General features: G+C 41.1%; 2 protein-coding genes across 4 annotated transcripts; one reads left to right on the top strand and one right to left on the bottom strand.

Annotated features, from left to right (window-relative positions):
- The first annotated feature begins 2195 nt into the window (after positions 1–2195).
- Positions 2196–14453, top strand: LOC118359002 (ubiquitin carboxyl-terminal hydrolase isozyme L5). 3 transcript variants are annotated; one of them, XM_035737122.2, is made up of 13 exons: positions 2196–2471; positions 2920–3036; positions 3133–3195; positions 3504–3567; positions 3669–3774; positions 4370–4495; positions 4872–4933; positions 5140–5270; positions 6045–6108; positions 6264–6366; positions 7337–7450; positions 7602–7700; positions 13526–14453. In XM_035737122.2, exons 3-13 carry the CDS (start codon positions 3177–3179, stop codon positions 13568–13570), a joined length of 933 nt encoding a protein of 310 aa, XP_035593015.1. In that variant the 5' UTR covers positions 2196–2471; positions 2920–3036; positions 3133–3176; the 3' UTR covers positions 13571–14453. The 3 variants fall into 3 exon arrangements, with proteins under 3 accessions (XP_035593015.1, XP_035593014.1, XP_035593013.1); XM_035737121.2 differs by having other exon boundaries at positions 2920–3195; XM_035737120.2 differs by lacking the exons at positions 2920–3036; positions 3133–3195.
- A 4699-nt stretch (positions 14454–19152) lies between these two features.
- Positions 19153–21387, bottom strand: LOC118359003 (regulator of G-protein signaling 2-like). Its single transcript, XM_035737124.1, has 5 exons — positions 21247–21387; positions 21055–21138; positions 20786–20847; positions 20379–20545; positions 19153–20197 (listed from the first exon to the last, which is right to left on the bottom strand). Exons 1-5 carry the CDS (start codon positions 21303–21305, stop codon positions 20003–20005), a joined length of 567 nt encoding a protein of 188 aa, XP_035593017.1. The 5' UTR covers positions 21306–21387; the 3' UTR covers positions 19153–20002.
- Between the last annotated feature and the right edge of the window lie 1778 nt (positions 21388–23165).

The raw sequence follows: 23165 nt of genomic DNA on the forward strand, positions 1-23165 counted from the left end.
TTGCACACCAATATCTCTACCTGTACATGACCATCTGATCATTTATCACTCCAGTGTTAATCTGCAAAATTGTAATTATTCGCCTACCTCCTCATGCCTTTTGCACACAATGTATATAGACTCTCCTTTTTTCTACTGTATTATTGACTTGTTAATGTTTTCTCCATGTGTAACTCTGTGTTGTCTGTTCACACTGCTATGCTTTATCTTGGCCAGGTCGTAGTTGCAAATGAGAACTTGTTCTCAACAAGCCTACCTGGTTAAATAAAGGTGAAATAAAAAATAAAAATGAAGTGATGCCATCATCTCTGATCATGCGGTTCCATGTGCTGTTAGTTGGTATTTCCATAGCTGGTAAAGAAATTATTATAAGCCAGCTGGCTGACGATACTACACTTTTTCTGAAAGACGCCAACCAAATTCCCATATCGATCAATGTGATACAATCCTTTTCCAAAGCGTCTGATCTATTTCTTAACATTAAGAAATGTGAACTCATGGCTGTCAAAGATTGTGTGACACCTTCATATTATGGTATTCCAGTAAAAGAAGAACTTACATATTTAGGCATAACCATTACAAAGGATCAGAAGTCCAGAGGCTTACTAAATTTTAACCCTCTTATTAAAAAAACACAGAAGAAACTAAATCAATGGCTACAGAGGAACTTATCTTTAAAAGGTAGAGTCCTAATAACCAAGGCTGAAGGTATCTCTAGACTAACATATGGTGCTCTATCTTTATATCTTGACCGTAAAATAAGCAAGGAGATAGACCAGATGCTTTTCAACTTTCTTTGGAGAAACCGTACCCATTACATTAGGAAAACTGTTGTAATGAACACTTATGAGAATGGTGGACTGAATTTTCTGGATTTTACTACTTTAAATAATACTATCAAGATCAATTGGATAAAAAAATTCCTAAGAAGACCCACTTCTATCTGGAATTTTATTCCTCATCATGTCTTCTCTACTTTTGGTGGCCTTAACTTCATGTTGTTTTGCAATTATAATATTGACAAAGTTCCAGTGAAACTTTCTGCTTTTCATCAGAAGGTTTTATTGTCATGGTCCTTAATTTATAAACACAATTTTTCTCCACACAGATATTATATATGGAATAATCGGGATATATTGTATAAAAATACCTCTCTGTTTTTAGAATATTGGTTCAGAAATAATATCCTATTGGTGAGCCAACTGGTAAATGCAGAGGGTCTTTTACTCAGTTATAAAGAATTCTTATCACTTTACAAGGTCCCTGTAACACCTAAAGATTTTGCAATTGTTTTAGATGCCATTCCCTCAGGTGTTGCTATGTTATTCAGGAACATGTCAAGACCTGACCCTCAGAGCCTACCTTCTGTTGACCCTGTTGACTCATCAGTAGGAAAGATTTGTTTCTCTTTTGGTCCATTCAACAACAGAGCAATACGATCCTTGTTTCAGCAGGATGTTGTATCTATGTCATGCCTTATTGGAATGGATTTATTGATAATATCTGTTGGAAAAAAGTTTGGATGTTGCCACAAACATACCTACTTGTTAACAAAATTAAGGAAGTTTCCTTTAAAATTATTAATAAATATTATCCTGCCAACCACTATATGAAGAAGTTTAAGGAAAACATCAACTCAAATTGCTCCACCCAGAAACAGTTGTGCATCTTTTTTGGCATTGTATGCATGTAAGAAAACTGTGGCAAGACATCAGTAGGTTTATAATTGAACACATTTATGAAGATTTTACACTATTGTGGAGAGATGTACTGTTTGGATTCTTTACATACAATAGAAATAAGCGGAATCATTTTTATGTAATTAATTTCATTATTCTTTTGGCCATATTTCATATACACAAATGTAAATTTACAAACAGGAAACCACTTTTTCGTATCCTACAAAAAGAAATTGAACTGTATTTTAAGATGGTTAAATGCTCTACTAACAAAACAGCTGTTAGAATTGTAAGTATATGCATGTCCCTTAAGGTCCTTGTGTAATTGTAATGTGATATTGTACCCCCTAGCTCGATTGTCCATTGTTTGTAATCTATGTATGCTTGTGTTCCCTCATATGCTTTATGTATTGATTTGTTTTTAATAAAAAAATTAAAAATTTAAAAAATGTGCTGTTAGTTCGTATAAACCGGATACAACCCGGATATAGGCGGTCCATGAATCTGCGTAGGCGGACGTGAGTAGATTTTCTTGCAAACAACGGGCGGACATCTTTGATGCGGTATCCAGATCTTATAAATCTTCGATTTGCGTGACATATTGATTCATTTTTTTTAGCTAGGTAGCTAGCTAGCTAAGCTAACTAATCACTACGAATATTAGATTGCAGTAAAACCACATGCCCCACAGTCTTTTTTTAAATCATAAAATAGTAATGTCTGGAAGCGCAGGAGAATGGTGTCTTATGGAAAGTGATCCTGGTGTTTTCACAGAATTGATCAAAGGTTTTGGTGAGTGTGCTGTATGTCAACTAGCTAGTCTACAATTACTCGATTGCCAACAAGTTCTAGTCAAGTCTGTGCAACATTGTCTTTGCACATAAATGATTGGTGTTAGTCTGCAGTCCAGCAAATTTCATGATTATATTTGCAAACCAGATTCAACTTATCTGAAACCGCGAACATGCTAGCCAGGTGGCGTCGTTGATTCTATTACGGGATAATTATGAGAGAATTAGGATGCTACCACGACACTTAGGTGTGTATGTGTCGGCGGTTACTAGTTCCTTTTGAAACTGACATCATTTTCACTGCATGCCTTTCGATTGAATATTCTACTCAATATGATCAACTCGATGGATAAACAGCTTGTTGGTGCAGTTCTCTGCAAATTCAAATGGCAAACTAACGTTAGATGGATAGTCCTGTCCACTAACTAATGGTTTAAATTATGTCATAGATGGGCAACTTTGATGGAGGTGGGGGCACAAAAAACGGAACTCGTCATGAGAGGCCGCAGTGAGAGGCCGCGTATCCCATATCCCCCGTGACAGCTAAGATGGATTTCATTTTTAAAGTTAATTTCTTGCAATTCTACACATTTTGACATTGGGCGGAGAAGATTTTGCAATTTTATAACTAATTTAATGCAATTTTACTCATTTTGCTATAGGGCGGAGGCAAATGTTTCCAGTTTTTAATGACAACTGATGATCAATGGGCCCCACCCTGTTCGGTAATTCATTCAACCTTGCTTACTACAAGTTTAGACTGGTAAATTAGCTGGCCGCTAGACAATCTAAAAAAACATTTGCCGACTTTAGTGACTGCTGATCAATCAAATTTCAAAATTGCACCTTGTGTATTCTGTTATAATAAACCTCAACAGTAAGTTGAGACCGTGACTGATAAAACATTTTGGGGTTCTTGGACCTACAAAAGAGGGGCCATTTTGCCCATCCCAAAAGAGGGGCCATTTTGCTCTTCCCTGGTTTATGTAATTATGTAGTAGTTAACCCAGCTTTCTCCTTTCTACTAACCCAGGTTGTAAAGGAGCTCAAGTGGAAGAAATATGGAGTATGGAACCAGAGAATTTTGAAAACCTCAAGTAAGCCATGGCCCATGCCCTAATCTCTTTACTTCTAAACTCTTTACTTTTACAAGTTCATAGTACTGCAGTGGTACTAGATTTCTCTTTCTTCCTTCAAGACCAGTTCATGGGTTGATCTTCCTGTTCAAGTGGCAACCAGGTGAGGAGCCGGGAGGATCTATCGTTCAGGATTCAAGGCTTGACAACATCTTCTTTGCCAAGCAGGTACATGGTTTGGTTTTACATCTGTATTCATTGTATGTTTTGCAGAGTTAGAATATATCCAAATTGCTCTCTGAAGTATTCTCAGAAGTCTCTTGTTTTTCTTTCTGGCACAGATTCTCCTGATAGCGGATATTTCGAAGAGTCTACCTGTGCATTATTATTGTGATGTGGTTGTTTTTTAAAACTTCAAGTAAAATGTGTTGACTAAGTCTGCTCTGGATAAGAACGTCTGCTTAATGACTAAAATGTAAAATTACAGGATCTCATTTGATGTCACTCCTGTGTGTGTGCAGGTTGGCATTTATTGCGATGACTCATGTACTGGAGGCAGCTCTGGAGAGTGGTCACTAGCTGGCACAGCTGCAAAGTTATAAAGAAAGATTTATAAACCCAACCTTAACTACACTGCTAAGCCTAATGCCAAACCTTAAGTTTAATACCAAAAAGCACATTTTTGTTTTGAATTTTTACAACCTAGCCAATATTGTCTTTGCAGCTGGCCCATTCAGTGGAAACTGCTCGGTTCTTCCTCTAGGGAAAGACTCATGACAAACATAAATAACCTGCTGTCAACCTGCTATGTGTGCTTTTTCAGGTGATAAACAATGCATGTGCTACCCAGGCCATTGTGAGCGTGCTGCTGAACTGTACCCACTCTGACATGCTGTTGGGAGAGACACTCACAGAGTTCAGAGAGTTTTCACTCAGCTTTGATGCAGCTGTAAGTTGATACTGATTATTGGGGCAGCGTTTAGAGCTGTGACATACTGGTCTGGACAGGAGGCAATTTGTTGGTATAATATTTGCCCAGACATTGAGACTTGTGATTTGGTTCTCTCAAAAGTTCTTCCCTCTGGGGTCTGAACTCGTGGTGTTTGGATTTGAAAATGCAACGGTTGTAAGGGAAGGGGGTGTCGCTCGGGAAATGTGTGTGGCTTTATACATATTTTTTTTTTGAGTGAGAAACAGAGGACAACCATCCACAGTAAAATCCCAGCCACCTTCGTTATTGATGAATCGTGCAGACATTAAACAGACCATGAAGTCAGGAGACAACATAAAAGTCACACATTGATGATATTCTCTCTCCTATAAAGATGAAAGGTCTGGCTCTCAGCAACTCTGAAGTTATTCGACAAGTTCACAACAGCTTTGCCAGGTGAGTTGACTTTTCATTTCAGCGGGATAGTTTATCACTGCTAACGTCACTAGATTAATCGAAGTCTTGGCTCTAAGTAGACAAATTGCCATTTTTGATTGAATGTTTTTCATAAGAGCTGAAAATGAAGAGAAAGGCTTTGGTTTTAATACCATGTTAGTTTCTCTGCTAACGAAAGCTAAAACTGTCGTCTTTATTGTGTTCAGACAGCAGATGTTTGAGTTTGACGCCAAGTCTTCTGCAAAGGATGAGGATGCGTTCCACTTTGTGAGCTACGTCCCTGTCAACGGCAGGCTCTATGAGCTGGACGGCCTACGTGAAGGACCCATCGACCTCGGTACGCACATACTGGTCATATATTTACCTTTATAGAGATATAAAGTTGCTGTTTTGTCCTACATATGTTGGTACTGTTTCATAGTAGCAGTTTTGGTTGGCTTTGTGAATTTGAAATAAGCTGCTGTTTCAGATTCTTTTAGGTTTTATATACTTTTATCTTTTAAGTGTTTTATTTTAAAACATTCTAGTGAATTGTGACTGTGGCCAGTAGTGCAGTTAATCTCGTCTTGAACCTGACACATTCTTCAGAAACACCCTTAATGATTATCAACACAAAGGTTCCCCAACTGGGGTGTTTTTATTTTGTTGGACATAAAATACTTTAAAACACAAGCAAATCAGCTCCAAATTATTTTAATTTTGGAATCTGTTCCAAAGTTTTTCTACACATAATATACAGTTTATTTAACTAGGCAAGTCCGTTAAGAACACATTCTTATTTACAATGACTGCCTAGGAACAGCCTTGTTCAGGGGCAGAATGACAGATTTTTACCATGTCAACTCAGGGATTTGATCTAGCGACCTTTCGGTTACTGGCCCAACACTCTAACCACTAGGCCACCTGCCGCCCCAACATCGTATACAAATTTAGGCAAGGTTTGAACTTGTTTTAGTCAAATATGAAATCTGTTTGAGCTTCTTGGTCAATTTGCAGTCTAAATGATTTGTCATTAGCTTCTGGCCCCCTGACCATCTGCTCAAGAAAAATCGTCCCGTGGCTAAATCTGGTTGATGATTGATTTACACTTTATGCTTGTTTTGTTTTTCAGGTGTGTGCAACCAGGACGATTGGATCAACGCAGTTCGGCCAGTGATTGAGAAAAGAATACATAAGTAAATATATTTTTTTACAAGTAAATATACCATGGTAAATAAGTGTCATATAGGGTTGCTGTTTGTGTTGCTCATTGTGCTACGCAACTTCTAACCGACTCAATTATCAGAAAATAAAATCTAAAACAACTGCGTCTTCCGTCCCCTGGTATCAGGTACAGTGAGGGAGAGATCCGCTTCAACCTGATGGCCATTGTGTCCGACAGGAAGATGATTTACGAGAGGAAGATAGCCGAACTGCAGATCCAGCTAACAGAGGTAAGTGGTGTTGCAGTTATTCATGGTGCAGCCCTCAGGCCTGGACCATACAATTACCTGCCACCAAGGCCATGAATAGACTTCCACCCATGTCAATGCCATTGATCAAGTCCTTTAAAATGTCTGCTTACGATCTATCCTATCTGTGTTAAGTAATGTTAGTGTCATCCCAGAATTTCCGTTAGCCGGTTATTGCCTGCTTTTTGCTGATATAAATACATAAAAACCGACATAATAATTTGGATGAGATGAATATCCTCTATAAATCAAATTAGCTATGCACGGGGAGGTTGTTTTTCATTCGTGTCATTTGTCTATCTTGCCTGTCTTCTCTGCCTGTCTTGTCTTGAATTTGCGCTCTCACTGACAAACTTGCAACACTGTATCGTGGTAGTGCCCGCAATGTTTCCCGGCACAAGTGATTCTGACAGACATGACTGTATGCAAACAGGGGACAAATGTTCAGGTATTTTGACGTTTTACTAGATTACTCTCCCTAAAAGACAATTTACAGAAATGTCCACCGAGGAGTATTTAGATGAAGAGATATTGCTTCCTTCTCTTCCTCTAGTCTAAAGCCTGGTTGAGCAGCTAGCTTAAAAATGCGCAAAACAGTACAAATCAAGCTAGCTGGTAAACTAGCAACCGTATAAAGGATGAAGGCACATACAAGTGGAAATATACATTTATACAGAAACTGAGGATTTTTACAAGCCTGGTGGACAGAGGGAGATGTGCATTGTTCTAGCTACCATTCACTTCGTTGGCTAACAATCTTCCTCGCATAATAACTACAGTCTCTTCCATGTGGTTACAGTGGGCAGTGGACACTCCTCAAAACACATTGCCCTACACGTGGTGGTATTTAGATGTGTTTTTATTTGATATGGCTGGTAAATCTCATTTGTCCGGCAAACTAAAATCTGGTTTGACATTTGACCGAATGGAAATTGTCTCACCCTTTCTCCAGGAAGAGCCAATGGACACAGACCAGAGCAGCACCCTCCTCAGCTCCCTCCAATCAGAAATCGCAAAGTATCAGCTGCTGATCGATGAGGAGAATCAGAAGCTCCAACGATACAAGGTGTGTTCGCTGACTGTCAGATAATCTAATATGGGCATTTTAGAAGATATGCAGTCATTTCAATACTATATTATAACGCTTGATGTTTTTCTTGAACATTGTGTGTGTGTGTGTGGTGTGTGTGTGTGTGTGTACATATTTTTTGTTGTAGATCGAAAACATCCGACGAAAGCACAACTACCTACCCTTCATCATGGAACTGCTGAAGACACTGGCTGAATACCAGCAGTTGATACCATTGGTGGAAAAGGTGAGGAACAGCTGAGGCCAGGAACGTGAATTTGGTGTATAATATTATTTTATGTTATGATATTTGAAGGTACTCTACAAACCGTTGTGTTAAATGCACTATTTTGAGTTCTCTACCAGGGGAACAAAACCCGAACAAGAACATATTTTTTTAGAGAAACAGAACCTTTTTATTTTCAAATCAAGTTTATTGGTTGCATAAAGATTTGCAGATATTATAGCAGGTGCAACAGAATGTCTAGCAAATTCAAATCAAGAAATGCCTGAATGATAAATATATGGTGTGTGTAGACCATATATAATTTGTAAAACAAAATTGTATGCACAGTAGTAGGTATATTAGGATGACCTACATTGAGAATACAGTATATACAGTGGGGTAAAAAGTATTTAGTCAGCCACATATTGTGCAAGTTCTCCCACTTAAAAAGATGAGAGGCCTATAATTTTCATCATAGGTACACTTCAACTATGACAGACAAAATGAGAAAGAAATCCAGAAAATCACATTGTAGGATTTTTTTATGAATTTATTTGCAAATTACTGTGGAAAAAGAGTATTTGGTTAATAACAAAAGTTTCTCAATACTTTGTTATATTCCCTTTGTTGGCAATGACAGAGGTCAAACGTTTTCTGTAAGTCTTCACAAGGTTTTCACACACTGTTGCTGGTATTTTGGCCCATTCCTCCATGCAGATCTCCTTGAAAGCAGTGATGTTTTGGGGCTGTTGCTGGGCAACACTGACTTTCAACTCCCTCCAAAGATTTTCTATGGGGTTGAGATCTGGAGACTGGCTAGGCCACTCCAGGACCTTGAAATGCTTCTTACGAAGCCACTCCTTCGTTGTGTTGGGGATCATTGTCATGCTGAAAGACCCAGCCACGTTTCATCTTCAATGCCCTTGCTGATGGAAGGAGGTTTTCAGTCAATCTCACGATATATGGCCCCATTCATTCTTTCCCTTACACGGATCAGTCGTCCTGGTCCCTTTGCAGAAAAACAGCCCCAAAGCATGATGTTTCCACCCCCAACCTTCACAGTAGGTATGGTGTTCTTTGGATGCAACTCAGCATTCTGACCATATGACGTTCTCCCAATCTTCTGGATCATCCAAATGCTCTCCAGCAAACTTCAGACGGGCCTGGACATGTACTGGCTTAAGCAGGGGGACACGTCTGGCACTGCAGGATTTGAGTCCCTGGTGGCGTAGTGTGTTACTGATGGTAGGCTTTGTTACTTTGGTCCCAGCTCTCTGCAGGTCATTCACTAGGTCCCTTCACTGGGATTTTTGCTCACCGATCTTTTTGACCCCACGGGGTGAGATCTTGCGTGGAGCCCCAGATCGAGGGAGATTATCAGTGGTCTTGTATGTCTTCCATTTCCTAATAATTGCTCCCACAGTTGATTTCTTCAAACCAAGCTGCTTCCCTATTGCAGATTCAGTCTTCCCAGCCTGGTGCAGGTTGACAATTTTTTTTGTTTCTGTTGTCCTTTGACAGCTCTTTGGTCTTGGCCATAGTGGAGTTTGGAGTGTGACTGTTTGAAGTTGTGGATAGGTGTCTTTTATACTGATAACAAGTTCAAACAGGTGCCATTAATACAGGTAACGAGTGGAGGACAGAGGAGCCTCAAAGAAGTTACAGGTCCGTGAGTGCCAGAAATCTTGCTTGTTTGTAGGTGACCAAATACTTATTTTCCACCATAATTTGCAAATAAATTCATAAAAAATCATACAATGTGATTTTCTGGATTTTCTTTTCTCTCATTTGTCTGTCATAGTTGAAGTGTACCCATGTTGAAAATTACAGGCATAATCTTTTTAAGTGGGAGAACTTGCACAATTAGTGGCTGACAAATACTGTTTTGCCCCACTGTACATACATACACAGTAAGTAAACAACAGTATGTGAAGTGACCAGTGTTCAATGTCTCTCACACACACACACATATAGCATTAGTCTCAAACTTAATCATGACATGCCAGCAACAAACACTGACACTATACATCCAAGTATAACTGATCAAATCATGAAAGACAAGCATTGTAATTTTTAATTCTGTGAAGTGGTTGTGGAAGCGGTGAAAAATAAGTTGTCTATCAACAAATACAAGCCACCGTTGTCTGACAACTTGGATTGAGAATTACTGAGGATAGTAGCAGATGATATTGCCCCTCCTATTTGCCATACCTTCAATCTAAGCCGACTAGAAAGTGTGTACCCTCAGGCCTGGAGGGAAGCAAAAGTCATTCTACTACCGAAGAATAGTAAAGCCCCCTTAACTGGCTCAAATAGCTGGCCAATCAGCCTGCTACCAACCCTTAGTAAAAATTTGGGAAATAATTGTTTGACGATACAATGCTAGTTTGCTTTAAATCGACTTTCAGCATGCTTATAGAGAAGGCCATTCATCAAGCAGGGCACTTACACAAATGACTGACTGGCTGAGAGCGATTGATGCTAAAAATATTGTGGGGAGTTTTATGATTCAGTGCAGCTTTTGACATTATCGACCAGTCTGCTGATTGAAAAACGTATGCGTTATGAATTTACACCCCCTGCTATATTGTGGATAAAGAGTTACCAGTCTACCAGAACAGTGTTCTTTAATGAAAGTCTCCTACATAATCCAGGTAGAATCAGGAATTCACCATAGCAGCTGTCTAGGCCCTTTATTTTTTTCAAACATTACTAATGACATGTCTTTGAGTAAAGCCAGAGTGACTATGTATGCGGCTGACTCGGCACGATACATGCCAGCTACTACAGTGGCTGAAATGACTGCCACATTTAACAAGAATCTGCAGTTCGTTTCAGAATGGGTGGCAAGGAATAAGTTAGTCCTAAATATTTCAACAAAATTTTGTAATGAATAATGTGGAAATTGAGCAAGTACAGGTGACTAAACTGCTTGGAGTAACCCTGGATTGTAAACTGTCATGGTCAAAACCATGTTAATGGTATTATGGAGGCTCCTCTGAGGAAGGGGAGGACCATCCTCAGTAAATTTCATAAGTTAAATTCTAAAACCTTCAAAGTTTTTCTTTTTTTTAGATAAAACTATTCTAAATATAATCACGTCACCAAATGACTGAATTTTAAAACACACTATTTTGCAATGATCTACAGTAGCCTCAACAGTACTCTGTAGGGTAGCACCATGGTGTAGCCGGAGGACAGCTAGCTTCCGTCCTCCCCTGGGTACATTGACTTCAATACAAATCCTAGGAGGCTCATGGTTCTCACCCCCTTCATAGACTTACACAGTAATTATGACAGGCTGGAGGACGTCCTTTGGAAGTTCTCCAGCCTCAGAGCTCTACAGCATGAACTGACACGTTTGTCCGCCCAATCAAAGGTTCAGAGAATTTACCTAGTACTGAAAGCATGAGCTACAGCTAGCTAGCACTGCACTGTATACAATGTGGTGTTTAGTTGACTTGGAGAGAGACAATAGTTTAACAGTTTTGAAAAAAAATGTGATTCTTTCAAAATGAAGGAGAAGCAAGAGAAATTTATATTTCTAATTTGTTTTGTTTCACTTACCTAGCAAATGTAGATGGCATCCCTCTGTTTGAGTAAGCTAACATAGCTAGTTTAGCCATCTAACACAACACTGGAACTCTTCCAAGTCAATGTAAGCTTTTGGTATTACAAATGTATTGCCACCGTGGCCTACCGGTATAACTAATTACCGTCTGTACACTAATTTTACCATGATTGTAGCGGGTTGACTAACACGTTCTATTAGCTATGTTGACTATGAAGTTAGTTTGGCTAATATGGTGACAACGATATAGGCTGTTTGTAGAGGTTTGTCTTGGAATTCTTTGTTGTTGCCTGGTCACATACAGCTGATTTGTTGTGCACTAAAGTTCACAAGGGAAGAAAAGGAATACAACGTGGCTGTTATGAGAGTGAACTCTGTTTTTTAAGTGTGATCAGGGGTGTATTCTTTCGGACGATTTTCTGATAAAAAAAATTCTTAAAAGGAACAAAATGGGGATCAACATACCTGAATTTGTTTGCAACTGTTGGACTGATGATTGCACCCTATATCAGCTAGATGCAGGCAAGACTGCAAGGCGGTATTGAATCTCACTGTCTGTCACTTCAAATTAGTCTCTCGACCTGTGTGAACTTTACGTTGTAAATTTTCATAGGCTGCGTTGTAGCAACCTCATGATGGGCAGAGGGGAAATTTGATTATCATTTCGCTGTTTCATTGAACTGGGTGTATGGAATATGAATGGCTGTTATCCAGTACGCTGTAATAGATATAAGGCTATGCTTGTGAAGAAAGAGAAATAATAGTCCGCCCTCGTCTTAAACGGCACTGGCTACCACAGGTTGATACAACAGTATCAACGGGTGGGTAGAACTTTGTCCATAATAAAGCTTCTTAACAACAATATCAACAAGACGGGTCCTAGTTTTCTCACCAGGATTACTGTTCAATTCAAACAACCCAACCAACCCGGAAGCCAGCCGCACCAATGTTCTGGAGGAAACGCCGTGCACCCGGCGACCTTGGTTAGCGTGCACTGCGCCCGGCCCGCCACAGGAGTCACTGGTGCACGAGGAGACAAGGATATCTCTACCGGCCTAACCCGGACGACTCTTGGCCAATTGTGCGTCGCTCCACGGACCTCCCAGTTGTGGCCGGCTGCGACAGAGTCTCTGGTGGCACAGCTAGCGCTGCGATGAAGTGCCCTAGCCCACTGCGCCACCTGGGAGGCTAGGTTGAGTTATTAAAGTAACTATGCATAGATAATAACCAGATTAGCAGCAGCGTAAAAGAGTGAGTTGGGGACGACGACGACAATGCAAATAGTCTGGGTAGTGTGCACACACAGCTGTTAAGAAGCCTTTTGGACCTAGACTTGGTGCTCTGGTACCACTTGCCGTGCGGTAGCAGAGAGTACAGTCTATGACTAGGGTGGCTGGAGTCTGACAATTTTTAGGACCTTCCTCTGACATACCCAGCAGTGATGCAACCAGTCCGCTCTGGTGCAGCTGTAGGTCTTTTTGAGGATCTGGGGAATAGGTTTTGTCGTGCTCTCTTCACATCTGTCTTTGTGTTTGGACCATGATAGTTTGATGTGGACACAAAGGAACTTGAAGCTCTCAACCTGCTCACTACAGCCCTGTCGATGAGAATGGGGCTGTGCTTGGTCCTCCTTTTCCTGTAGTCCACAATCATCTCCTTTGTCTTGTTGACATCGCGGGATAGGTTATTTTCATGACACCACTCCAGTCTTGAGAACTGCTAATGTCATTAGTTCCAAAAATATTCCTCATGTCTAGTATGTGATTTGGTGAAGTTACATTGTTTGTAGTAGTCAACACTTTCCAATTCACTCCATGATGATCAGTGCTTCATGCCAAACCCCCTCAATGTCCACCCCCTCTCTCGCTCTCTCCCCACCCATGCAATTTTAGTCGCATCTCACGCCTGCGCTTTTCTCAAACATCTAAATGACTATCTTACCTGTTTCACAGTGAGCTTCTGTGCTAATTGTTGGAGTGCATTTTATTAATGAACGAAATGTAAAAACAATGTTGATTTCACAGGTAAATAAAAATGAGCCAAAAGGAAAAATATGAACCTTTTTTGTGGTTCGAACCGGTTCAGAATGTTTTTTTCTGCCATGGTCAGAACACCGTAATGGTAAATAATTACCATTCCAACCCCTGTTCTGAACTAATTTGAGTGTAGTTCTTGATATACAACTGATGCCCACTAGAGGGTAGTATTAACCTATCATAGACACCTGCTCACTGGCGCTAAACTATTTCATGTATTTGTGTGTTCTGCTCCCCAGGCAAAAGAGAAGCAGAGTGCCAAAAAAGTCCAGGAAGCAAAGTGACCCCACAAACACACGCACTTGTCAGTCATCTTATTCATGTGAAAGGCCATGGACCCTTTCCCCACAATTGTATCCTGTGAACCCCCCCTTGCCCCCGCCAGACATGAGCACATGTGGTGGGACAGAGAACTGTGTTCACTATCCCACCCAGGTCTACCCTTCAGCTGTAATGCATGCCTGGAAAGATATGTTTAAATGGGCTCGTCTTATTTTCATAATAAAATGTTTAATGTTCGAACATGCTGTAGTTTTATTGTTGAATGCATTTCATCATTGTGGCCTACATGGTCAAGTGTGTCGTTTTTAGTAGTTGTTGGGTAGCCTAGCGGTTAGACCATTGGGCCAGTAACTGAAAGGTTGCTAGTTTGAATCCCTGAACTGACTAGGTAAATCTGTCAATCTGCCCTTGAGCAAGACACTTAACCCTAATTGCTCCAGAGTCGCCGTCAATACTGTCTGATCCCTGGCCACGACCTAACCATCGGAGTACACGTTTGAAACATGACAAATATATGCGCCCCCTATCTTTAGATAAACAAGTGCCACTCGGTCTTAAACAGTGGTGTAAAAATACTAAAGTTGTTTTTTGGGGTATCTGTACTTCACTTTTATATTTTTGACAACTACATTTCTAAAAAAAACTGTACTTTTTACTCCATACATTTTCTCTTGACACCAAAAAGTACTTTTGGGTGTCATTTTGAATGCTTAGCAGGATTGTAAAATGGTCCATTTCATACACTTATCCAGAGAACATCCCTGGTCATCCTTACTGCCTCTGCTCTGGGGGACTCACTAAACACAAATGCTTTATTTGTAAATTATGTCTGAGTGTTGGAATGTGACCCTGGCTTTGCGTAAATTAAAAAAAACAAGAATTGTGTAGTCTGGTTTGCTTAACATAAGGAATTTAAACCATTATTTTACTTTTTGATACTTAAATTTTAGAAACTACATTTACTTCAGTATAGTTAAAACCAAGTAGTTTGACTTTACTCAAGTATAATTTGACTGGGTGACTTTCACTTACCTTAATAGAAAGTGACTCAAGTATCTTTTACTCAAGTTTGACAATTTGGCACTTTTTCCACCACTGGTCTTAAATGAACGTACCACCACACCAAGTTAAAATGCTTTGGATCAGTGGTCGTCAATCGAAGGCATTCCTAGTTGGTCACCAAACATTTTAGTAGAAAAGTCCATGATAAAGACTTGCCCTTTTTTACATATTTTTTTTCTTCCTCTTTGTGGATGGTGAACTTGATTCAGAAGCCCTACTGGGTAAGGAAAATGTGCCTATTTTTAACTATTTTATTCATCTGAAAAACTCTGCCAACTTAACTGGGAGATCTGTGGCAAAATTGAACTCCCGTGTGGCTTAGTTAGTAGCGTATGGTGCTTGCAGTGCCAGGGTTGAACTCACTATTGTAAGTGGCTCTGCAAAAGATCGTCTGCAAAATGACACGCATGTAAATTGAGTGCGTTTACGGCGCTGGCCAATCGGATAGCGCAGAGTTCATCTATCCAGTGTCTGTGTTATTTTGCCCATATTAATCTTTTTATTGGCCAGCCTGACATGTGGCTTTTTCTTTGCAACTCTGCCTAGAAGGCCAGCATCCCGGATTCACCTCTTCACTGTTGACATTAAGGCTGGTGTTTTGCTGGTACTATTTAATGTTTCTCAAACTAGACACTAATGTACTTGTCGTCGTGCTCAGTTGTGCACTGGGGCCTCCCACTCTTTCTAATCTGGTTACAACCAGTTTGTGCTGTTCTGTGAAGGGAGTAGTACACAGCGTTGTACGAGATCTTCAGTTTTTTGGCAATTTCTCACATGGAATAGCCTTCATTTCTCAGAAGAAGAATAGACTGACGAGTTTCAGAAGAAAGTTTGTTTATAGCCATTATGATCCTGTAAACGAACCCACAAATGCTGATGCTCCAGATACTCAACTAGTCTAAAGAAGGCCAGTTGTATTGCTTCTTTAATCAGCACAACAGTTTAACTGTGCAATTGCAAAAGGGTTTTCTAATGATCAATAACCCTTTTAAAATGGATTAGCTAACACATCGTGCCATTTGAACACAGGAGTGATGGTTGCTGATAATGAGCCTCTGTACGCCTATGTAGATATTCCATAAAAAAATCTGCCAGCAACAATAGTAATTTACATTTACATTACATTTAAGTCATTTAGCAGACACTCTTATCCAGAGCGACTTACAAATTGGTGCATTCACCTTATGACATCCAGTGGAACAGCCACTTTACAATAGTGCATCTAAATATTTTAAGGGGGGGTGAGAAGGATTACTTTATCCTATCCTAGGTATTCCTTAAAGAGGTGGGGTTTCAGGTGTCTCCGGAAGGTGGTGATTGACTCCGCTGTCCTGGCATCGTGAGGGAGTGTGTTCCACCATTGGGGAGCCAGAGCAGCGAACAGTTTTGACTGGGCTGAGCGGGAACTGTACTTCCTCAGTGGTAGGGAGGCGAGCAGGCCATAGGTGGATGAACGCAGTGCCCTTGTTTGAGTGTTCCACAAGCTTCCCACAATACGTTTTGGCCTATTCCTCCTGGCTGAGCTGGTTTAACTGAGTCAGGTTTGTAGGCCTCGTTGCTCACACACGCCTTTTCAGTTCTGCCCACAAATGTTCTATAGGATTGAGGTCCGGGCTTTGTGATGGCCACTCTAATACCTTGACTTTGTTGTCCTTAAGCCATTTTGCCACAACTTTGGAAGTATGCTTGGAGTCATTGTCCATTTGGAAGACCCATTTGTGACCAAGCTTTAACTTCCTGACTGATGTCTTGAGATGTTGCTTCAATATATCCACATAATTTTCCATCCTCATGATGCCATCTATTTTGTGAAGTGCACAAGTCCCTCCTGCAGCAAAGCACCCCCACAACATGATGCTGCCAGCCCCGTGCTTCAGGGTTGGGATGGTGTTCTTCGGCTTGCAAGCGTCCCCCTTTTTCCTCCATACATAATGATGGTCATTATGGCCAAACAGGTATATTTTTGTTTCATCAGACCAGGGGACATTTCTCCTAAAACTACCATCTTTGTCCCCATGTGCAGTTGCAAACCGTAGTCTTCCTTTTTAATGGTGGTTTTGGAGCAGTGGTTTCTTCCTTGCTGAGCGGCCTTTCAGGTTATGTTGATATAGATATTTTTCTACCCGTTTCCTCCAGCATCTTCACAAGGTCCTTTGCTGTTGTTCTGGGATTGATTTGCACTTTTCGCACCAAAGTATCGTTTATCTCTAGGAGAAAGAAAAACAGTGGTATCAATCATTTATTTTATGAAGCTCTTAACATCAGCTGATGTCACGAAGTGCTGTACAGAGGAACCAGGCTACGAGGGGTAGCCAGTCCTCTTCTGGCTGAGCTGGGTGAAGATTATAACAGAACATTTCCAAGATGTTCAGATGTTCATAGATAACCAGCAGGGTCAAATAATAATAATCACAGTGGTTGTAGAGGGTGCAACAGGTCAGCACCTCAGGAGTAAATGTCAGTTGGCTTTTCAAAGCCAATCATTCAGAGTATCTCTGCCGTTCCTGCTGTCTCTAGAGGATTGAAAACAGCAGGTCTGGGACAGGTAGCCCGTCCTGTGAACAGGTCAGGGTTCCATAGACGCATGCAGAACAGTTGAAAATGGAGCAGCAGCATGACCAGGTGGACTGGGGACAGCAAGGAGACATCAGGCCAGGTAGTCCTGAGGCATGGTCCTAGGGCTCAGGTCCTCTTGAGAGAATTAGAGGGCGCATACTTAAATTCACACAGGACACTGGATAAGAAAGGAGAAATACTCCATATATAACAGACTGACCCTAGCCCCCCGACACAAACTATTGCAGCATAAGCACTGGAGGCTGAGACAGGAGGGGCCAGGAGAAACTGTGGCCCCGTCCGACGATACCCCCGGACAGGGCCAAACGGGTAGGAAATAACCCCACCCACTTTTCCACAGCACAGCCCCCACACCACTAGAGAGAGATCCCCCAACCACCAACTTACCATCCGGAGACAAGGCCCGAGTATAGCCCACGAAGATCTCCCCCACGGCACAACCCAAGGGGGGGAGCCAACCCGGACAGGAAGATCACATCGGTGACTCAACCCACTCAAGTGACGTACCCCTCCTAGGGATGGCATGGAAGAGCACCAGGTATGACGGCTGTGTGGTCCCATGGTGTTTTTCTTGCGTACTATTGTTTGTACAGATGAACGAGGTACTTTCAGGCATTTGGAAATTTCTCCCAAGGATGAACCAGACTTGTGGAGGTCTACAATTTTTTTTCAGAGGTCTTTGCTGATTTCTTTAGATTTTCCCATGAAAATGTCATGTCCAGCAAAGAGGCACTGAGTTTGAAGGTAGGCCTTGAAATACATCCACAGCTACACCTCCAATGGACTCAAATGATGTCAATTAGCCTATCAGAAGCTTCTAAAGCCATGACATTTTCTGGATTTTTCCAAGCTATTTAAAGGCACAGTCAACTTCTGACCCACTGGAATTGTGATACAGTGAAATAATCTGTCTGTAGACAAATGTTGGAAAAATTACTTGACATGCACAAAGTAGATGTCCTAACCGACTTGCCAAAACTATAGTTTGTGGAGTGGTTGAAAAAATAGTTTTAATGACTCCAATATACAGTGTATATATATTGTTTCATTACCAAAATGTATACTTTCCCTTTAAAATTGAGAATTACAGTCATTGGAGTTAATTACAGGTTTTTTTCTGCTGTGTATGAAATTCTTAGGCGTGCAGTCTAAGTGGTCATTTTTAGGATGGAAAAACTGTCTGTGTCAAATGAAACAACCAAAACCAACCACAATAGTTCCTGTGAAGTTTTGACTGGAAGTTCAGTGTGAAAAAAAACTTGCCCTTTGCAAAACATTGAGCCTGCTTCTAAGAAACATTGAGCTATGTTTGGTCTATTTGGGAGAATGTGTTAGATGGATGTCTTATTATGTCTGCATGTTCGGAGCGTATGGAGTTATTTTGGGTCTGTTTCAGGCGCAGAGATATTGTACATATTGTACATATTGTACATTGCGTCAGTCATGATCTTTTTTTTCGGGAACACAGCACCATTGTTACTGGAACTTCTTATTCATATGACACCATTCCGCTGCGTGAGCACTGTTCCACTGGAAGCCAAATGATGTGTTGTGCAGATGATGTTGTGCAGACAATTTGTCTGGTAGTGTACAGTAGATAGATTCCATCCAGGAGTTGTGAGGAAAGGGAATTGATATGATGCAGGTATTTATATCTTTGACATTTTGTGTTTTGAGTAAATATTTGGTCTTGAAGGGAGCAGACTGGGAAGGCCTCATATATGGAATCTCTTTACACCAAAACATCCCCTTCCTCAGCTGCCTCAAGGTACTGCTGTGAAGTTGCAAGGTAAAACGTACTGTATAGTTGATCCTGTCATGGACTTCATTCACTTTCGTTGACATGATGGTTTGTTATGACTTGGAGTTTTCAATTTTAATTGGATCTGAAGTGTCTTTATCATTAAAAACACTGTGTTAAAGCATTCAGGGCCCAATAACTGGAAATGTTCTGAATTCAATATTTTATTAGACTTGACATTGGACATGTATGTATTCAACAAAATAAAAAAAGAAACAGTATTGCAGTCCAGCTGCCACCATACCTTTGCCTCTGTCTATTGTTTTATTTACAGTAAGTTCACCCACAATGAACTGCAGGGGGTTAAAAAAACAAACTCCATAGGAAATATGTAGAAACTATAATGGACCTAAATATTTTCAAATAACTGCCCTTTTTCTGTAAAAAAATATATATATCTGTGCGGCCCTCCGTTGAATTTCGAAATCCTGATGTGGGCCTCGAACCAAAAAAGTCTGCCCATACTTGGTTTGAAGCAACATCCGCTACAATATTTAGTGTAAACACCTTTATGCGACGCAAAACATTCACCTCCATTCAGCTCTCCAACAAAACAGTTACCAATTTAAACCTATACCACTGGTCCCAGAAAGTTCTTACTCACATCATATAGTTGCAAATAGTTATTAGACAGTTATTTACCGGTACTGGTGTTTGGTGAAACTAACTCAATTGCATATTCAAACACCACAGGATGGGCACTACCATTTTAAGCCATTATCAAAATGACTACGTCTGATCTGCATTGTTTTGTCTCAATCTTCAAAAGCAGGATGCGCAAAGTTGAATTTACATTTTTAAAATGTAAACAAAAAGCTATTCAGTTATTCACTGTACTTCCTACATTACAGTACTGTTTATAAATAGTGCACTACAGCATTGCCATTGACCACATGGCTCAAATGTGAAATGGTTTTACATCCCGTGTAACTACATGGTGTCAGTGCAACATGTCATGTGTGACTGCATAGACAATCCTTGAAAGTAGTTAATCTTAAGACTTGAGATATTGCCCCTCTCCCCTGGCAATGGCACAGAGTTCCTTGTAGAGCTCCGAGTGGATGAAGCGAGGGTACGAGTTGTTCTCCATCAGGCTGAACACCTTCTTCTGGGCCGACAGGAAACACGTCAGGCCGGGCAGACGCAGGCTCTGGACGATAGCATCTTTCGTTTGGTAGTCCAGGTTGATCTGCAACCAAATAGAGACAAGAACACCAATCAGAGTGATCACACATTGGCATTAGATATACGTTGTTTGGAAATAAGAAACATAACGATCACTTTATCGTTACCATATTTTTTTTATAAGATTGTTGCTTAATATCAGCACTTTAAGAATGACTCCTGAACGTAGTGAAAGGAAAACTCACCTCTTTAGGAGCATCACACTGGATGAACTCTTCATAGATGCTTCTGGCCCTCGACGACAGTTTCTCTAGAGACGAGATGGTCCTGAACTCCTCACAGGCTGTCCAGAACTCTATATTCTCCTCACAGAACTCTGACTTCAGGAAGATCCGAAATGCTGCCTTTCCATCTGCAGGAGAGGAGGGAGGGAAGGAGAGAGAATGTCAAAGCAGCTCTCAAGCAGTAGAATGTCTTCAAGCTGAGTTGAGAACGGTCAAATATCAACCAATCAGAGGTGCAGTTTAGATCCAACTGTACTTCAAGATGACTCACTTCATTCATATACATTTTCACTCTATAACATTTGTGCCCATTTCATACAGTCATGCTGATATCATATGAGCTATAAAAGACAGGGTGTGGCATTTACATTTGTGACTCAGGAGTTTGTCAAGTGACTGTGCCCATTGGTTGACTTCATCCACTGTTGGCCTTAGGAAGGAGAGAACAGTCACATTAGAGGCCTGTAGTAGTAGCAGTATACAAGTAGTAAAAACGACTTACTTCTTGCATACAAGTAGTAGTACCTACTGCTTTTAGATACATATATCAAGGTTGATCATTATTAGGATATGGAGCCTTGTGGTACTCCCTAATTTACATCCATAATACTACATGATTCAGACCCCCGAGCCTTACCTGTAAGATCTTCTTCTTGCCATGGATTTTGAAGAAGAGGTGATCTTCAAGAGATATCGTATCCTTGTCCTCCAGTTTCTCTTCCTGAAAAAGATATTTTTTTCTGTTAGTATCATTCCATGTGACTGCTATCATTGCTTAACAAGGTCATGATAATCAGCTGTAATAACACAAACTGAATAATTAACTCACTTGATTCCTTTTTTATCAATAGAGAAATCTGACGCCTTCATACAGTCTGTACATGCCATGTCTCTATCTGATACAACACACTCAATATTCTGTGGTAAAAAAAAAAATGAATATAGCAGACAATAGCAGTCAAATGAATCTACCTCCCTCTAGAGCAGTCAGAGCACTTTATATTTCCCTTCTGATATCGTCATGCTAGGAAGGCCGGCCTAGAGTAACAGATCTGTAACCTGATTGGCCCACTTTGTGAACAGTTGGCTAGCCCATCTGCTGACAGTGAGAGCCTGCGGCAGTAAAGGAAGTGCTAGGGAATGTGATTGGTTGTTTAGTGTAAACGGTTACACTACTGAAAGTGCTTCCATATTTAACTCCGGGTAGGCCAATGACATAGAGGCGCACCAAGTCTACCCAAAACTAAAATATAGTTTAGAGGACCCCCCCTTACACACACACACACACATCAGCTCTTATAGAACAAATATATTTTATGAACTAATCCAACCTGATCTTATCAAGCAGTGGAAGACGTTAAGAAAATAATGCATGAAAAGTATGATGAGGAGAACGTAACTTGATCTGCTTGACAACACAAAGTAAGATGTAAGATGCATACTGGTTGGAACGCCATAGCTCATCAAACTCGTTTTCCTACATTGCTGTTTACGCTCTATAAATAGAGTCTTAGTTATAAAAATAGTAAGGTGGGCGGAAGTGGTTGGAAATAAATGACTTTAGCTGCCATTCTCCAAGCATTTCTGCCAGTTTGTTTTCTGTAAAGATGACCCAAACCCTTTCACCTCTAATCTCTTTAAAAGCCCCTAAGGTCGATATCTGCACCCCGCGGAAGATCTAATTAGCATAACACAAAAATCATTAAAACATCTGTCAGTTTAAAGCTAGAGATATGTTCTCTTTGCATGGCCTGCGTCTCAGTCCACCGTATCCGCCTATGACGCACTTCCGCATCTGCTGTGAAAGCTGACAGAGCTAGAGCGGTGTTTGTCAGACCATGAGACATCCCAAAAATCGATCCTCTCACAAAATCGCCTGTAGCGTTCAAACGGTACAAACTATTATGACCATCTATGGAAAGATGAGACCCCACAAACACAACTCTACAACCCTCACAAGTGTCTTGGGACTCGTCTGAAGTCGGTACAGCCGATCTACCAACTTCTGTCTTTAGCGTTCAAACAGTTTGGGTTTACACACCAAGACTCATTTACATTACATTTTACATTTAAGTCATTTAGCAGACGCTCTTATCCAGAGCGACTTACAAATTGGTGCATACACCTTATGACAACCAGTGGAACAGCCACTTGCATCTAAATCTTGTTGGGGGAGAAGGGGGGGTGAGAAGGATTACTTACCCTTACTTACCCTATCCTAGGTATTCCTTGAAGAGGTGGGGTTTCAGGTGTCTCCGGAAGGTGGTGATTGACTCCGCTGTCCTGGCGTCGTGAGGGAGTTTGTTCCACCATTGGGGGCCAGAGCAGCGAACAGTTTTGACTGGGCTGAGCGGGAACTGTACTTCCTCAGTGGTAGGGAGGCGAGCAGGCCAGAGGTGGATGAACGCAGTGCCCTTGTTTGGGTGTAGGGCCTGATCAGAGCCTGGAGGTACTGAGGTGCCGTTCCCCTCACAGCTCCGTGGCGAGCACCATGGTCTTGTAGCGGATGCGAGCTTCAACTGGAAGCCAGTGGAGAGAGCGGAGGAGCGGGGTGACGTGAGAGGACTTGGGAAGGTTGAACACCAGACGGGCTGCGGCGTTCTGGATGAATTGTAGGGGTTTAATGGCACAGGCAGGGAGCCCAGCCAACAGCGAGTTGCAGTAATCAAGACGGGAGATGACAAGTGCCTGGATTAGGACCTGCGCCGCTTCCTGTGTGAGGCAGGGTCGTACTCTGCGGATGTTGTA

The sequence above is a fragment of the Oncorhynchus keta genome, chromosome 26 (assembly GCF_023373465.1).
Source record: "Oncorhynchus keta strain PuntledgeMale-10-30-2019 chromosome 26, Oket_V2, whole genome shotgun sequence".
NCBI classification, from domain to species: Eukaryota; Metazoa; Chordata; class Actinopteri; order Salmoniformes; family Salmonidae; genus Oncorhynchus; species Oncorhynchus keta.

What these genes read in the sequence shown, in the direction of transcription:
- LOC118359002 (XM_035737120.2), top strand. Translation starts at nt 2,360, where the DNA reads ATGCCCCACAGTCTTTTTTTAAATCATAAAATAGTAATGTCTGGAAGC. An exon ending in AGAATTGATCAAAGGTTTTG is followed by an intron (nt 2,472 to 3,503) that starts GTGAGTGTGCTG and finishes CTACTAACCCAG; the next exon opens with GTTGTAAAGGAGCTCAAGTG. An exon ending in GTTCACAACAGCTTTGCCAG is followed by an intron (nt 4,934 to 5,139) that starts GTGAGTTGACTT and finishes TATTGTGTTCAG; the next exon opens with ACAGCAGATGTTTGAGTTTG.
- LOC118359003 (XM_035737124.1), bottom strand. Translation starts at nt 21,305, where the DNA reads ATGGCATGTACAGACTGTATGAAGGCGTCAGATTTCTCTATTGATAAA. An exon ending in ATTGATAAAAAAGGAATCAA is followed by an intron (nt 21,139 to 21,246) that starts GTGAGTTAATTA and finishes TATCTTTTTCAG; the next exon opens with GAAGAGAAACTGGAGGACAA. An exon ending in GCAAGAAGAAGATCTTACAG is followed by an intron (nt 20,848 to 21,054) that starts GTAAGGCTCGGG and finishes CTCCTTCCTAAG; the next exon opens with GCCAACAGTGGATGAAGTCA.